Genomic DNA, 16,095 nt, shown 5'->3' on the forward strand with positions numbered 1-16,095 from the left:
GTGTGACCCAGCCTCTGCGTCCTCGTCTCCTCTCAGCACTAAGTGAAAGCAGATGGAGAACCCGTTGCCAGGGTGACCTAATGGGGCGATTTTCCGCGTTTGGCAGCTGATTTCGGTGGCTGGTGCCAGCTGTCAGTGAACCTACCAACGAGGAGTTCCCCACCATTAACATGCAGCGAGCGCTGGTTTGGGAGATCCTTCACACAGAGGAGGTCTTGTTCTCGGAATTCTGAGGCGCTCCGGTTAAGTAAGACCGGATGTTAGAGACAGAAGAGTCCGCTGAACGCTGAACCTGTTCAGTCACAGTGAGAGGAAGACAAACTGCTTCACACTTCCACAGATATCAGATACATACATACATAGTTTATGAACCTTACTAAAGGATGTGATTCAGATCTGTTTTTTAAAGCTTCTCTTTGGAGTGTGACATAAAGCCATAATAAAATCTGAGACCTTAACTTCTTGTTTAAAGTGTTTTTATTTCATGTTGCTGAACAGAAGTGAGGATTTCACACTTAACTCAATACATTACGTTTTCTTTCATCTAACTAACACTGTTCACACCAATTTAAAGTCGGGTTACTCGCGCTAGATGTGCTGGAGAGAAGTGTGGTCTCCATCTGTGTATACAACGGTTCATCAACCATGAAATAAACACTAATGTTGTAGTCGTCCCACATAATCCAGGAAAATAAACGCCGTCCTCTCTGGGCTCAACGCATGGCTGGTTATCTAATGCTGTATGAACCCAAAATAAACAGATTTTGCTGTGATTTAAATGCAATCAACGGATGAGACGGATGCTGAAATAACTACGGAATGATGTCTATTTGTAAAAAGTCTACATTTATGTTTTGTTAGTTCTCTCCGCATGAGGACAAGCAAACAACTCTTAAAATGCTTGTTTTCTGAATGGAGTTTGGTTCGATTGTTGCTAGGCTACGCTAGCATTGTAGCTGCTCCATCAACACTCAGAATAACATCATGTAGACGTAAATACGTCTGCGTCGTTATCGTTTGTACCATATGGTTCATGCACATACAGTAGTATGTACTGATATGAGGTACTGAGAACTCTGGGTAAATACAATATTTATTTCCTCAATTTCTGCTTCAACAACATCAGGAGGTCAGTGATGACGGAGGCTCCAACGACGCAGCATCATGAACATGCAAACACACACGACTCATTCTATTCGCGTCTTTGCAGTGAGGTTGGATGAAGGCCGGGCGTTTGGTGCGAGCACAGCATCAGTGACTGTGTCTGTGTCTGTGACTGTCTGTGGTTTTTGTTCTTTTGTCCAAACTTGTCCCACGGGGAGTAGGGCTTCACCTTTTCTTTTAAAAAAACTGGAAAACTGGATTTAAAAATGGAAATCAAATCATATTTTTGTTCCGTCTCGTTAGATTTACATCCATCAGTCCGGTTAGTTCTTCATATTCGCCTCCAGTTTGTTTAAAAAAAACAAACTTATTCTGGGTAAAGTCCGCCTCACATGTTCCAACATCCAGTCCACAGCAGCCCCAGTGAAACCAGTGAAACCAGTAAAACCAGTGGAGCGGTTTGTCCGGAGGCTGAGTTGTAGATCTTGATGCGTCCTTCAACAGACGGATAAACTTTCTCTTTCTGCGTGATGTAGTTCGACACGACTGAAATGTCCAAATTCCCTGAAAGAAGGAAAATGAAAGTGAAAGGATCAACCAAACGATGCTTTTTAACGAGTTCATGGAACCAAAAGAACGGACGTCTCACCGCTGTCGTGTTTGAGCATCTCCTCAGCGATGATGGCGAATCCGTCTCCGCCCGTCACCATGTAGGACGGCAGCACCACCTTATAAACCTCCTCCTCCTCAACGGGCTCGTACTGAGGAACTCGACACTTGGTGCAGAGGACGCTGAGGCTCTTCACCCGATGGCCCGCGGGTTTGGAGAGGTCGAACTCCACGTGAAATCCTGTTGGAGGACACGGAAACGTTTCCATTGATACGCGACAACGATACCTCCGAGGAAACAAACTAGAATACGTCTCTAAGAAAAACTATAAAGAACTAAAGCTCTACTCAGATTAGTCTTTATCTTAAATCAGCAGATCCGGTTCGGTTCTGAAGACAACAAGCCTCTGAAGGCCTTTACACACCGGCAGGCGTTTGTTTGTGCAATAAACTTACATGTCAATATATTTTTTAAACTGCTGATACCCTGCTTTATGGTCTGTTTGACTCTAAATGGAGCATCATTTACTAAATGAACATCATGCTGTATTGAAGAAGACTTGAAACTAGAGATTGAGACCATAAACTCATGTTTACAATGTTTACTGAGGGAATAAATCAAGAGAGAAGTAGAGTCATTTTCTCATAGACTTCTATACAACCAGAGGAGTCGCCCCCTGGTGGACAGGAGAGAGAATGCAGCTTTAACACAGGAAGCTTTGACTTCACTTTAAAGAACTGGAGGTTTCTGCCTGGTCTAAACCAAGAAACTTTATTACTCTATACAATCAGTGAAGACCAGATCCACTACTTCTGTTCTTACCTTTCACAATAAAAGTCCTCAATATTTAATATTTGCATGGGTTTTTTCGCATTTTTGTGTCGTTTACACGTCCCCGTGTTTAAGCTCACTTATGTGTCAGACTATTTCTTAGCCACTCATTTGACATCATCCTTTCATGGCAACGAAATGTAATCAATGCAGGAAGTCAGTGTGTTAAATACTTGATTAACATTCAGACCCCCAGAAAGCCTTTCTAAAATAACACCAGATTACCACCAGGTATTCTTGCACACTTCAGAAAGTGTGTCGTCTCCTGCTCGAGACAGTTATTTAGTGTTCATACCGGACACTTGGAGGAACTCTCCGGTGCTCTGGCCGTATCGTCTCACTGAGTGTTCGAAGGCTTTAAACAGCGTGGCTCCAGTCAGCTGCACGAGGTCAAAGGTCCCTCCGAAAGGCAAGACGGCGATCAGGTCCTCCATGGTGATCGAACCTGCAGACGACACATAAACACTGTTTTATTAAGTTCTTCTGACAAAACGTTTATCACAGAAAACACAGAATCGTCAGCAAAAGTGTGGAGCATCTCTTTGAGCAAAGGCAATATAAAAAAAGACACAAATAGGATTTAAAAGGACTAAAACAAGGTTAAATAGAACAGAAGAATAAAAAAAAGATATTAACAAAAAGTCCCAAATTTGAACTAGTAAAATGCAAACAGAAAGCTTTAAGCTCTAACTGAGAGTCAAAGGAGACCTCATGTTTTATGTGGATCGTAAAAACTGAATTCTGCTTCTCCATGTTTGAACTCTGGGGACAGGGAGTAGACCTGAACCCAGAACATCTGGAGGCTTTCATAACGGAGCAGCAGATCACAAATAAACTATTAAGTGCTTTTATGAGCCAACGGTAATATTCTCAAGTCAGTTCTTTTGCAAACATCCGGATTGATGGAGACTCTCCTGTGAGAGGGTAAATGCAGATGTCTGATCCAGGCTGACCTTTAAAGACAGCGTTATTACTGAAGATTAACACATGGACAGATGCTTTTCATATTTTTCGTTCTCCAGCCAAAAGCATCAGATATCCATTTCTGTTTGTATTTTAGCTTCCACCTTAAAAATGAGTCTCACCGTTTCTGGTGACTTCGTCGATGGAGGTGCGGACGCCTCCTCCGTTGAAGATGCAGGCGCTGACGTGGTTCCACTCAAGTCCGTCTGAGACCCTGATGTTGCTGTCGATCTGAGTAACAAAGTGGAGAAGCAGAGCCATGCATTTTATATTAATTTGATTTGTAAGGGACCATTTATTACACATGAATGTTACGATCTGATGAATTGGACCAAAGTTAGCTCAAAACATTTTAGCTTTTATGTTCTTGCGTTCCACGTTTTCTGTGTGGCTTCATTTCACTCACCTTTTAATTAGGAAATCTTAAAATACAGGACTCAAAAAAACCAAATTATCTTGCAGAAATATATTCAGTTTGTATAAAGACTGCTTGTGAGATCGGTTTGACATTCCCACGATTACCAGACGGATTTATTGGTATTTTAGCTTTTGAATTAAAGTCAAAGTCTTATATCTTCTTTAATAAAATCCAGTTTCTGATCTGCTTTTCCTTCAGCTCACACAATCCACCAGAAGAGAGCTTCCTCTTGTTTTAATCTGCTTCAGTTCATGGTTGAGTACTGACCATTGCATCACAGATCAGGTTTCCCAGGTTGCATTCCCGAAATCGACACTCCTCGGCAGATCCGTTGAGGAAGACCAGAGTCCTTCCCACCACATGGGCTGAGTACCCCGCCAGATTCTTTTTCCATTTCTCCACGTCGGCGAGAACTTCTTGATCTAAACGAGACATTCAGACATTTATTTATTTATATAAAAACGGCAAACATAAAGAAGGCTTTGAAAGGTCACACAGATGTGCTCTTTACCCTGCGGGACGCTGCTGTCCAGCAGGATGGGGTTTCCTGTGGACTTCAGGACGTTCCCAGCATCGTCAAAGGTCACCTTCAGATAACCCAGATACTTTCCAAAGGCGTAGGCCTGCACGACGGGCACCTGGCGCCCGCCGGCTGATTTCACCATGAAGGGATAAGGACCCGCAGGGACTTCAGAGGAAGGATGGGATCCTGAGGAAATAAAGTGTGGAGGGAAAAGAAAGAAAGAAAGAAAGAAAGAAAGAAAGAAAGAAAGAAAGAAAGAAAGAAAGAAAGAAAGAAATTATAAGTCTGTGCAACCAAGTATGTTCATTGTAGATCAACCGGTTAGTTCTTTGTTTTGAATCTATATAATATGTCAGAAAGTTATAAATGTGATCTTTGCAATTCCCCAGAGCTCAAGTTAAACTCTTCCTAAGAATAATTCCACGAGAACAGAAAAACAAGTTATCCTGTAAAACATCTGCTGTGGATTAAACAAGAGCAACTACCAAATCTTGAGTTTCTGATTCCAGAATCAAAGTTAAACTTGTTTAAAGAAAAATAGTTAATTTAGACTCTGGATTTGTCTTGAGACAGATTCTCTCTTTTACAAAATCACATACAAATAACAATCACTGTTATGATTATATTTAACTATTTTAGCATTTACATTCTGCATAAAACACGTTTTGAATATGAAGTTTGCAACAAACAAACAACAGGAAGTTAGTTATTATAGTCTGGCCACCAACTTGCATAAAGAAAAATCACACTCCATGTTTTAACTCAAATCTTAAGACACAGACAATATGATACACATGTTTTTAGACTCGGTGCTAGTTACACTCTCACGATACAATTACCTGCAATGTTCATTTTGAATAAACGTCCAGAAATCCACTTCATAGAATATAAATGCAGAACGTGCCTTAGAATCATCATGTTTTTATGTTTTCTTAAGTATCAAAGTAACTTCTACTTCCTGTTGACTCGTTTCCTTCAAGAGTTCTCCCAGAATTTCATCTTGAATTTCATCCCTTCGAACTGTTAAAGATTCCCTGAAGTGCGCACAATTATGATTTAAGTCCAATAAATTAAAAAAAAAAACCACTTCTGCACATGGTCTTCATCAGAGCTTCTATTGTCTTACTTTCGGGAAACTCTTAGCTTCTTGCCAATAAACATTTTCTTCTATTGTTTTATTTTTTCCAGTGAAATCATCGAAGCTGTTTGATGTTGTAACAATTTTACACTTTTAGTTATTACACTTTGGACAAAGTTTCCTGTCAGCACTCAAAGAAAGACTTGGAACACATCATGGATTTTCTGCCTCACGGCTAGAACACACCAGTGACTCGACTTCTGAGCAGATCTCACCCTGAGGTCCCGCTGTTGGTAAACCTAAATCAACTTAAATCTGATGAGTCATCTTTGAGGAACGCACTTCTTTCCTCTGTATTAAGAGCACAACGTGTGACATTACAGGTCTGGTAAATACCACATGTGACTGATCATCCAATGACAGCTTTTTAAAGAACGTTGTTAAAAGCTGCTCACTGCTGGTTTAGAAATCATCGTCTGTTAAAGACTTACAGAGCAGTATGAGTTAAGTTCCAGCTATTAATGTGCATTAAATATAATGTATGATTACAGCATGTATGTGAGTTTACAAGTTATCCTGTATAAGGAGGAAACAGGAGCTTTTATTGTGAAGAAAACAGGAAGCTAGGTTTGGTTTGTTGTCGCCAATAAAGACGATGTTTAGTAATTTTAAAAGTTGTCTTCTTGTGGATTTATGTATGTTTTGTTGTGTGTTTACTCCAGCTGGTGATGTTTATCATAATAGATTCATCTGACAATTATTTGTTTGTAAAATAAAACCTAAAGTGTAAATGTTTTTTCATGGCTTTTTGGAGACAAAAATTAAAATGTTACAAAGCAGGAAATCTTCACATTATATAGCTTGAACCATCAAATGTTTCATTTTTTGGCTTTAAAATGTACTTTAAATATTATACAAATATGTGCAGATTCATTTTCTGTATCGGTTAATTGATTAATAAACTTTATGGACACAATAAAGAGACACAAAGACAGTTGAAGCTCAAGTTCACAGTACGACACTAGTGTGGGTCAGGTGGTTTTTCTAAAAACAATCTCTCTTCCAAACAGATGTGAATTATGTTTTTTGGTTTTAAGCAAAAGTGGTTCTATTAGCACATCCATCCATTAGCATGTCAATTAGCATGTCCTCTGATGGCTCTTGTTAAGTTCAACGTGATCACACACTGCACAAGAAAACAAGAGGAGAAAGCCTCAGAGTCGGCCATCTTGGTGTCTCTGCCTCTAGTAGCAAAAAGGTTGAAAAAGTTCATGTTTTTTATTTTCTTTCTGTGGGTTTAACTGACTTTAAGAGCACAAATCTGCACTTCACAGGAGGCCTTGAACACATCACTGTCAGCTTCAAGGACACTTTTCCGCTGCCTGATTTCTGCAGCAGAAAAACATTCCTGCAGCCTGGAGTCCAAACCAAAAGCCCTCCCTCAGTCTCCTGTTTGTATTAAAGTCTGGAGAGTTATTTACGGAGACCACACTCATGTCGACACCGAGTTTACTCTCGACCTCACCGCGACTATGGCGACTCAGAGTTTCCTCTCCTAACAAAGCTCAGTGTCAGACACTGCAGGAGAGTGAAATAAAGCAATAACTGACACTTTAATCCTAACAAGCTGTTTCTGCTCAGTGAAAAACCACAGAAGACGTCGAGGAAGTTATGAGCTCACGAACAAAGCTGAAGGTCCACAGACCCAACCGTCTGTGACGCTCATTAACAAACTAACGAAATATAAAAACACAAATTTGTTCAACGTTCTTCTGAGACTCTGCTCACTTTAGTCTCTTAGATGTAGTTCATAGTTGGAGATTCAGACTTCACCTCTTAACTGGCTCAGTTACCCAACACTGGTCCCCTGCATCCCTTTGGTCTGCACTAGATTTCATTTTTACTTTTGCACAAACATCTTATCTTTGTTGTGTTTATTTTCTCTGCTGCACAATGTGTATATTTGTATCAGAACAGAACTGGGGGAGGCAACAAATCATATTTACAGCAGAATGTAGACTAGCTAACTGAAAAATTGTTTATTTATTAATTAATGTGCAGTGTAAATATCAATGTTAACCACTGTGCAACATCAACATTACATTTGTATTTTATTTCATATGTGCAATAATGTGAACACAGACATTCATTTTGTCTACGATTATATGTATTTTAATATTATGTTTTTCACTGTTAGTTTTTTTTATTTATTAACACATTTGTTATATCTTGTTTTGTACCAGTGCTTCTGGTCCCCTTTGCTGTTGTAACTCTGCATATTTCCCCGCAGTGGGACATTAAAGATTATCTTATCAAGTGTCAACACATTAGTGGCCAGAATAAACATCTCTTGCAGTTGCATATAATAAAAATGTAACAACACACATTTGTTTGTGCCAAGTTCCTCTACAGATAAATAACAACACTGCAAAAGGAGCTAACTCATTTATATGTTGTGACTACAAAGCTAGCAGTGGATGGAAACCATCCAAGAATAATGCATGAACGCTTGTATGTTGGAGGATTTTAGTGTACATGAATGCAGTATTAAAGTGGAATCATCCAGGGTGAAAGTTGGAATTACAGTCAGTCAGTCATTTAGCAGACGCTTTTCTCCAAAGCGACTTACAGTCAGTAGTATGTTACATATCATTCACCCATTCACACACTGATGACAGGCTACCATCAAGCTGCCACCATCAGACTCTAACTAACATTCATCATCAGTCCACACCGATGGCTTCAGGAGCAACTTGGGGTTAAGTGTCTTGCCCAAGGACACATCGACTGCCGAAGCCGGGTATCGAACCACCGACCCTCTGATTGGAGAACTACCTTGCTCTCCACTACGCCACAGCCGCCCCATGACTGAATGAATGAAACCCAGATAAACAGACCCATGACAGCTGTGATGTGAGCAGCTGTATTGGTGTATACGCCGTCCTACCTGTGTAGAGGAACGTGTTGCTGTGTCCACCGATCACCACGTCGACTCCACGGACCTTGGCGGCGATCTCCCGGTCCGTGGTGAAGCCCGAGTGACCCAGAGCGATGATCTTATTCACCCCCAGCGTCTGCAGTTTGTCCACCTGAAGCTGCACGGCGCTCACCTCGTCCTCGAACTGCAGGTGTGGCCCTGAAGAGCGACGTGGACAGGTGAGACCCTTTGTGTTTTTAAAACATGCAATCCCCCTCAAGGCATATTCTCTCATTTTAAACTTTAAAATACTTAAATACTTTCTGGCAGCAGGTTGTCCATTTAATTTGGACGATTCAACTTAATTGAAAATTAAAATCTACCTATTCTCTGTATTTTGGAGCCTTTTATTGCATAAACTGTGGATTTGTTGGTTTCTGATATGTAGTTTTGTTGATAATTCTTAAAGCTTGAAGAAAAGAATATATGTTTTTTTAACCATACAACAAAGTACTGCATGGAAGTATACATGAAGTGAACAGTACAACGTTTATAATGAAGCATGTATTCTACACTGTATTTTGCTTGATTTTTACATAATTTACACATAATTTACACCATAATGTAACATATTTTATTAAATCTCATTTCAGACACTTTCAATTTCAAAATTATGTATAAAAATGGTTGTTTTGTGTTCCACAATTAGCAAAGACTAAAGCTTTTCATTTATTTTTTCTATCAAATCCTTAACACAACTAAACAGAATCATATCATCTGCAAATGTACGTAGGATTTTATTTAGCCTGAACTACATTAATGATAGTCTGGCCTTTATTTTTCAAAAGCAAACTTAATTCTGCCTTTTTTTTCTCATGAGGTGTTTGGATCGGCTTGATTAGACTGTTTTGAGTGGGAGGAAGCCGGTCAGAACGAAGGCCTTAAAGCACGATACGAAGGGAACTGAACGTCCACTGTAAAACATGATGGAACTGTGAGATTTCTCAATAAAATGTGTCTCTGAACTGTCATGGCTGCCATCTACCGTGTGACAGAGCGTAGCTGTTCAGGCGCGTGTGCCAAAAACAACAACATTCTCTGCCACTTTTTAAGCTTTTTGATTGTTTTCTTTCACTTTGATGTTTGTTCTTCTGGACAATGTAGTTACTAAAATAAAGCATATTTAACTTGTACAGTCAGATGAAGAGCTGTTCTGATTAAGGATTTATGCCTCTTAAATCGTGCATACATGATTTTTTGCTCCTCCCAAGGCCTTCTCTTAAACATACCTAAAATTCCCTCTAACTCTTCATGACAGCTGGAGAGGAAACTGTTTACTTTTCTACTTTTTGAAAAGAGAGTACATCATCATGTTTACAGTGTGGAGGCCCTCAGATGAGCATGAGACTCACCAGGTTTGGACAGAGCCGGGGTTTCCCGCGACGTGTATCCCACCACGCCGACCTTCTCAGTGCCAACAGTGAGGATCTTATACGGTAGAAAGGAGCTGCCGAAGGTGGAGGCCAGCGTCTCATCCGGTCTGATGTTGGCGCTGAGAACGGGACACTTGATCTGCTCCATGAACGGCTTCATGAGTCCTTCCACTCCGTTGTCAAACTCGTGATTTCCAAAACACTGAAAACCCCAAAAAAGAAAAACTCAAAAAATAGAACTGCAGATTGACATTCAGGCCTTTGCTTAGTAAAAAAAATCAATAAGAAAAAATCACACAGAGAATAGTTCCTCTAGATTCTGCAGATGGTGAAATAAGAAAGAGGGAACTTTAAACATGAAAGAAAACAACATGACATGATGAAAGATGGAAAAAGCACTCAGATACTCTACTTAAAGGATTTAGTGGCAGCTAAGACGTTGTGGTTGCAGATTGAAACCAACTGAAAACCCCTCGTAAAGCTAAAGGCTCTCTAGGAACTAAGAACAACAGCGTATCTTCGGTGTCCAGAACTGTTTCTTTGTTATGTAAGTAATGCTTTTTTCTGTTTGCAATGTTTTGGCATGCATTTTACTTAATTTACGTAGTTATTTTAAGCCAAACCATGATTTTTTTTCCTGAACCCAACAGCGATTGTTTCACAGTAATGATGTGGCGCCAAATGACTCACGAGAAGCCTAAAACGTGCAATAATGACATGCAGAAAGGCAACAACATTCATACGCCTTCCCATGAGATCAGGTCGGTAGAACAGTTGTCGGCCCACTGGCTGGAAGGATGTCATTTAAAGCTTTTTCTTACTAGGAAGATCCAGGTACTGATGCTGACCTCTGACCTCCCTCATCCGAGGGGCCAGAGACTAGATTCCCCTTCTGCTGATCAATCAGGTGATCTCTTTAGTGCTTTAAGGCACAACGACGCTGAGCATGTCAGTCACAGTTTACTTTAACTCTGAAGTGTTTCGTCCTTTAGTTCAGTTTGTTTGAATATGAATAAACAAACGTACCTCCCCGGCTCGTTAAAGAGTAAGAATGTTAATTAGATCCAGATACAGGAAACCAAACCCTAAGTGTTTAGGAAGATGGATGTTGATATCTGACATCCAGCAGTTTCTCAGAATTATAACGAGAGGAAACTACAGTCTGGTCGTCACGCGACTCCAACTGATTAAATTAACCAGAAATAAAAAAGCAGAACAGAGAGAGACTTGTTCCTGATCCGTCCACAAGCATGTAAACACATGACTGGGGAAAAACTTGTTCTCATTCTGAAACACACCTGTTTTTTGGGGAAACACAGATACTCTGATGCTTCACTAAACTCGTCACACACACCTCATATTACCTAAGTGGAATGTCTTTTGTTTTAGAAGAAAAAGCTGTTATTAATAACTAATACAGGCAGATGTTACCCAGTGAGCATCTATGTGGTGATTTGCAGACAATCGGGTCCAAATCAGGATGAGTCAATAGACTCAAATAAACGAGTTAAAAATGTTTCAACTTGATCCAAAAATGTGTGTGACAAAAAGCCAATCAACGTATATATTCTCCTGATTTCACGGAGGACAAACTTATTGTCGGTGTCTCTGGAAACCCGAAGCTCCATGATTCAACGTCAGTAACGAGCAGAGACTGAAGAAAAAAGGAAAAGAGCCCACAGAAATACATTGTATGTTGTTTTGCTACGAACCAAGTCAGTATTCCCAAGAGGGGAGTTAGGGGCAAATATTCGCAAATGGCAAAATACTCCAAAACACACGTACCACACCGGTCGTATTCGTGCGAGTAACCGAAGGCGAATAGTTTTCTTCATGTTTGGTCTGAACACCTTTTAGACATTCAGGTTACATAAAAATGCTCTTTCAACAACATCTAAATGATTATTTCAGAGTGAAGCAGGTTCTAAAGACACACTGAAATCATTCACATGTGGATTTAAAAGGTTCTATGTCATCTAGATCTTTAAAAGAACGCTCAGTTTTCAATCAAATTTGACTTTTGGACCTGTTAACAACTCATCGAAGGCTATTTGCAGGATTGTGATATTTTCTAAAGATATTGGATGGATATATTCGCCTCTATGCTGATGATACACAACTTTATTTTCCCCTTGAACTGTAAATAGAGCCCGTTGTGCATCTGAATCACATCTGAAGTTCCTCTATTTGTCCCAGGTTCTGTGGCTCTGTGGCTGCCGGTGTGTCATTTAAAGCCGTTCTCATTCCCAAACATGAGCGCAGGTTTAACCACATGGTAAACTTTGTGAATTCAAACAAAACTACTTGTTTATTTTCAAGAAAATATTATGTTTTTTTGGTTAAAATAAGGACATTCGTTATTTAACACATTAATTTACTCGCCCCAGATTAAACAGCTGATCCATTAAAACATTCTCTCTCTCTCAGAGTTTCTACTATTAAGCAAATTAAGAATGAGGCCTTTAGACCTGAATCAATAAATCAACTTCAGCCTATCACTGAGTCTGAGCTGAGACCTTTCTATGTTTATCTTTGGTGGTTTGTTAACTGTACATCACATCAGTAAAAATGTAAGACAACAAATAAACAAAATTACCTCATGCTCTATAATTTTGAAACATAATGGCCTTAAACTACAACAATCCTCTGACAGGAGATACAAAATCATTCCAGATTTCACAGTAATTACTGTCACCAACAAACCACAGACTCTCAGTGTTATAATTAGTGTCACGGATGTGGTGTGGACCCAAAAGCAGAACGACCAGGGGACAGATAAAGTTCTGGAGCTTTATTTAAAGCTGAGCACACAGCAGACAGACAGGCAGGGCCAGACTCACAGTGGGAAACAGGCAGGGGATCAGGCAGACGGAAACCAGAGGAAGCGGAGGCTAAAGCGTGGTCGGGGACAGAAGGCTGAGTCGTTAACCGAGGCAAAGGCAAGGCAGGGAAGTCCAGACAGGCAGGGTCGGCAACAAGAATTTGTATAGTATGTGTATTTATTGTCTGTGTAGTTGTGTAGTATGTGTATTTATTGTCTGTGTAGTTGTATAGTATGTGTATTTATTGTCTGTGTAGTTGTATAGTATGTGTATTTATTGTCTGTGTAGTTGTATAGTATGTGTATTTATTGTCTGTGTAGTTGTATAGTATGTTGTATTTATTGTCTGTCTGTGTAGTTGAGCTGCTGCAACACTTGAATTTCCCCATGGGGATCAATAAAGGAATATAATAATAAGAAGAAGTCAGTCCACGGGAAATTGCTGGAAGGTCTGACATAAATGCAACCAACGATGTGGCAGCGAGTGTGTGACTGACTGGGGTTTAAATGCTGCAGGTTGGAGGTGCAGCAGAGTGATTCATATTCGTTTACTGCACTTATCCTATTCGTAGTAGTTTGTAGCACTTATTATGTTCGTATTAGTCTGTTGCAATTATTGTTCTCGTAGTAATTTGCCTCTGCACTATACTTTTGCTCTGGTTTATGCTTTGAGATGCTTGTTTAAGAAAGGAGATGCACTGATGACTTCTGGTGACTAGTAGTTCTCTTGAATACCTATGTTGAATACACTTCCTGTAAGTCGCTTTGGATAAAAGCGTCTGCTAAATGACTCTAATGTAATGTAATGTAATGAGCAGGTGAGAGGCAGGCAGGTGAACAGAGTGAGACAATTAGGAGAGTGAGAGAGTGAGAGGGGAGTATGGAGCTACTGACAGTATGGAGGAAGAACTGTGACAGTTATGGCTAAAGTAAAACTATAACAGCATAATTATACACTAATAAAAAGTAGACATTAAGTTATTTTACAGTAACTATGAACTTAAGACTCTGACTCCAGTTATATGACAGCTGCTGTTATTTTGCAGATTATGATTTTACATAAAAACAAATGATTATAGTTAAAAAAAATGTGATGATTATGACTCATGCATCAATAAGTCAATACAACACTGATTGCATAACGAGAACGTTTACAGATGTTTTTAAGCACATTTTGCTGAAAACATCTTCAAGGTTTTAGGAGTTTCACTGGTTGTATTTATACCACATGGTATCGCTACACTTATGATAAAGGATCAGAATACTGAATCATAAAGTATGAATAAAGTCATTATAATGTATCTATTGATTAAACTAAACAGTCACTTTACTGGAAGACTTTCTCATTGAGAACACATCAGATCAGCAGACAGAAACTTTAAATGAGCTGATCAGTTATCAATAATCAATAACTCATACAGCTGTGTGTGTGTGTGTGTGTGTGTGTGTGTCTGTGTGTGTGTGTGTGTGTGTGTGTGTGTGTGTGTGTGTCTGTGTGTGTGTGTGTGTGTGTGTGTGTGTGTGTGTGTGTGTGTGTGTGTGTCTCTGTGTGTGTCTGTGTGTGTCTCTGTGTGTTCTGTGTGTCTCTGTGTGTCTCTCTGTGTGTGTGTGTGTCTCTGTGTGTGTGTGTCTCTGTGTGTGTCTCTGTGTGTGTCTCTCTCTGTGTGTCTCTGTGTGTGTGTCTCTGTGTGTCTCTGTGTGTGTCTCTGTGTGTCTCTGTGTGTGTCTCTGTGTGTCTCTGTGTGTCTCTGTGTGTCTCTGTGTGTGTCTCTCTGTGTGTGTCTCTGTGTGTGTCTCTCACCATGGCATCATACTGCAGTGTGTTCATGTGTGTCTCTCTCTGTGTGTCTCTCTGTGTGTCTCTCACCATGGCATCGTACTGCAGTGTGTTCATGAAGTGTGTCTCTGTGTCTGTGTGTGTCTCTGTGTGTCTCTCACCATGGCATCGTACTGCAGTGAGTTCATGAAGTGAGCCGCCTCTGCTCCTCTGTAGTAGTTGAACCAGACGGTTCCCTGGAACTGGTCTCCTGCGTCCAGCAGCAGCACGTTGCTCTGGCTGCTGCGGGTCCGGTTGATCATCGTCGCTCTGCGGGCCACGCCGCCGCATCTCCCGGACCTCCCGCTGGTCTCCTCCACCCGGGCGTGCACGTCGTTGGTGTGCAGGAGAACCAGGTCCCAGGAGGAGGAGGAGCCCAGCAGGAGCAGCAGGAGGAGCAGGAGGAGGCACAGCCGAGGCTCCATCTCTGCGCCGTGCGTAAAGACGCACCGGGGACGGGGGTGGGTTCTCTTACATGACCCACAGGAACCGGTTCTCTTTGCTCTCTTTGCTCCTTCTGGTTCTCTTTGCTCCTTCTGGTTCTCTTTACTCCTTCTGGTTCTCTTTATTCTCTTTACTGGTTCTGGTTCTCTTTATTCTCTTTGCTCCTTCTGGTTCTCTTTATTCTCTTTGCTCCTTCTGGTTCTCTTTACTCCTTCTGGTTCTCTTTATTCTCTTTGCTCCTTCTGGTTCTCTTTATTCTCTTTGCTCCTTCTGGTTCTCTTTGCTCCTTCTGGTTCTCTTTGCTCCTTCTGGTTCTCTTTATTCTCTTTGCTCCTTCTGGTTCTCTTTGCTCCTTCTGGTTCTCTTTATTCTCTTTGCTCCTTCTGGTTCTCTTTATTCTCTTTGCTCCTTCTGGTTCTCTTTATTCTCTTTGCTCCTTCTGGTTCTCTTTATTCTCTTTGGTTCTCTTTATTCTCTTTACTCCTTCTGGTTCTCTTTACTCCTTCTGGTTCTCTTTGCTCCTTCTGGTTCTATGAAGATTCTTTAAGATTTAAACCAGTGCAGCTGACACCACATGCTGGGCAGACCAGGCACAGGAGGAGGAGGAGGAAGAGGAAGAGGAGGAGGAAGAGGAGGAGGAGGAGGAAGAGGAGGAGGAAGAGGAGGAGGAAGAGGAGGAGGGTGGTTGTTATGAAACGCCTCTTCTTCTCTCGTGTTTCCCCCACCTTTGACTCTTGCTCACACGTGTTGACTGACTCTGGGTGGAGTCTGGAGTCTGAGCTGGATGGAGGTTTGTTGGTTAATGTTTAGACTGCAGCAGCTTTTAATGAGGGAATGAAACTGACAATTAATTATTAAGAGACACACAATGAACACAAGGTTACATATAAAGAAACATGACCACATGACAGTAATAACATGACAGTAATAACATGACAACAAACACCTGTGCAATACATCACACATTACACTGTGCAATAATAGTTAAAAAAGTTAAAATAGTTGTTTTTTCTCTGTCTGTAAATATAATATTTCAGTTGTTGTTGTTTTTTCTACTGTTTTTTTATTTATTTCTTATTGCTTATTTATAATACTTGTTTCATTTTATTTTTCATTTTTTATTTTTATCTTGTCTTC

At 40.5% G+C, this 16,095-nt stretch overlaps 1 protein-coding gene across 1 annotated transcript; it reads right to left on the reverse strand.

Annotated features, from left to right (window-relative positions):
• Positions 1 to 429: 429 nt before the first annotated feature.
• On the reverse strand, positions 430 to 15,546 carry LOC129107133 (snake venom 5'-nucleotidase-like). Its single transcript, XM_054618525.1, has 9 exons — positions 14,637 to 15,546; positions 9,857 to 10,079; positions 8,475 to 8,663; positions 4,438 to 4,635; positions 4,194 to 4,348; positions 3,631 to 3,739; positions 2,841 to 2,990; positions 1,754 to 1,954; positions 430 to 1,668 (listed from the first exon to the last, which is right to left on the reverse strand). The coding sequence occupies exons 1-9, from the start codon at positions 14,937 to 14,939 to the stop codon at positions 1,493 to 1,495; spliced, it is 1,704 nt and encodes a 567-aa protein (XP_054474500.1). The 5' UTR covers positions 14,940 to 15,546; the 3' UTR covers positions 430 to 1,492.
• Positions 15,547 to 16,095: the final 549 nt, after the last annotated feature.

This window comes from Anoplopoma fimbria, chromosome 18, assembly GCF_027596085.1.
Source record: "Anoplopoma fimbria isolate UVic2021 breed Golden Eagle Sablefish chromosome 18, Afim_UVic_2022, whole genome shotgun sequence".
NCBI classification, from domain to species: Eukaryota; Metazoa; Chordata; class Actinopteri; order Perciformes; family Anoplopomatidae; genus Anoplopoma; species Anoplopoma fimbria.

What these genes read in the sequence shown, in the direction of transcription:
- LOC129107133 (XM_054618525.1), bottom strand. Translation starts at nt 14,939, where the DNA reads ATGGAGCCTCGGCTGTGCCTCCTCCTGCTCCTCCTGCTGCTCCTGCTG. An exon ending in CCCGGCTCTGTCCAAACCTG is followed by an intron (nt 8,664 to 9,856) that starts GTGAGTCTCATG and finishes GTCGCTCTTCAG; the next exon opens with GGCCACACCTGCAGTTCGAG. An exon ending in GATGCTCAAACACGACAGCG is followed by an intron (nt 1,669 to 1,753) that starts GTGAGACGTCCG and finishes TCCTTCTTTCAG; the next exon opens with GGAATTTGGACATTTCAGTC.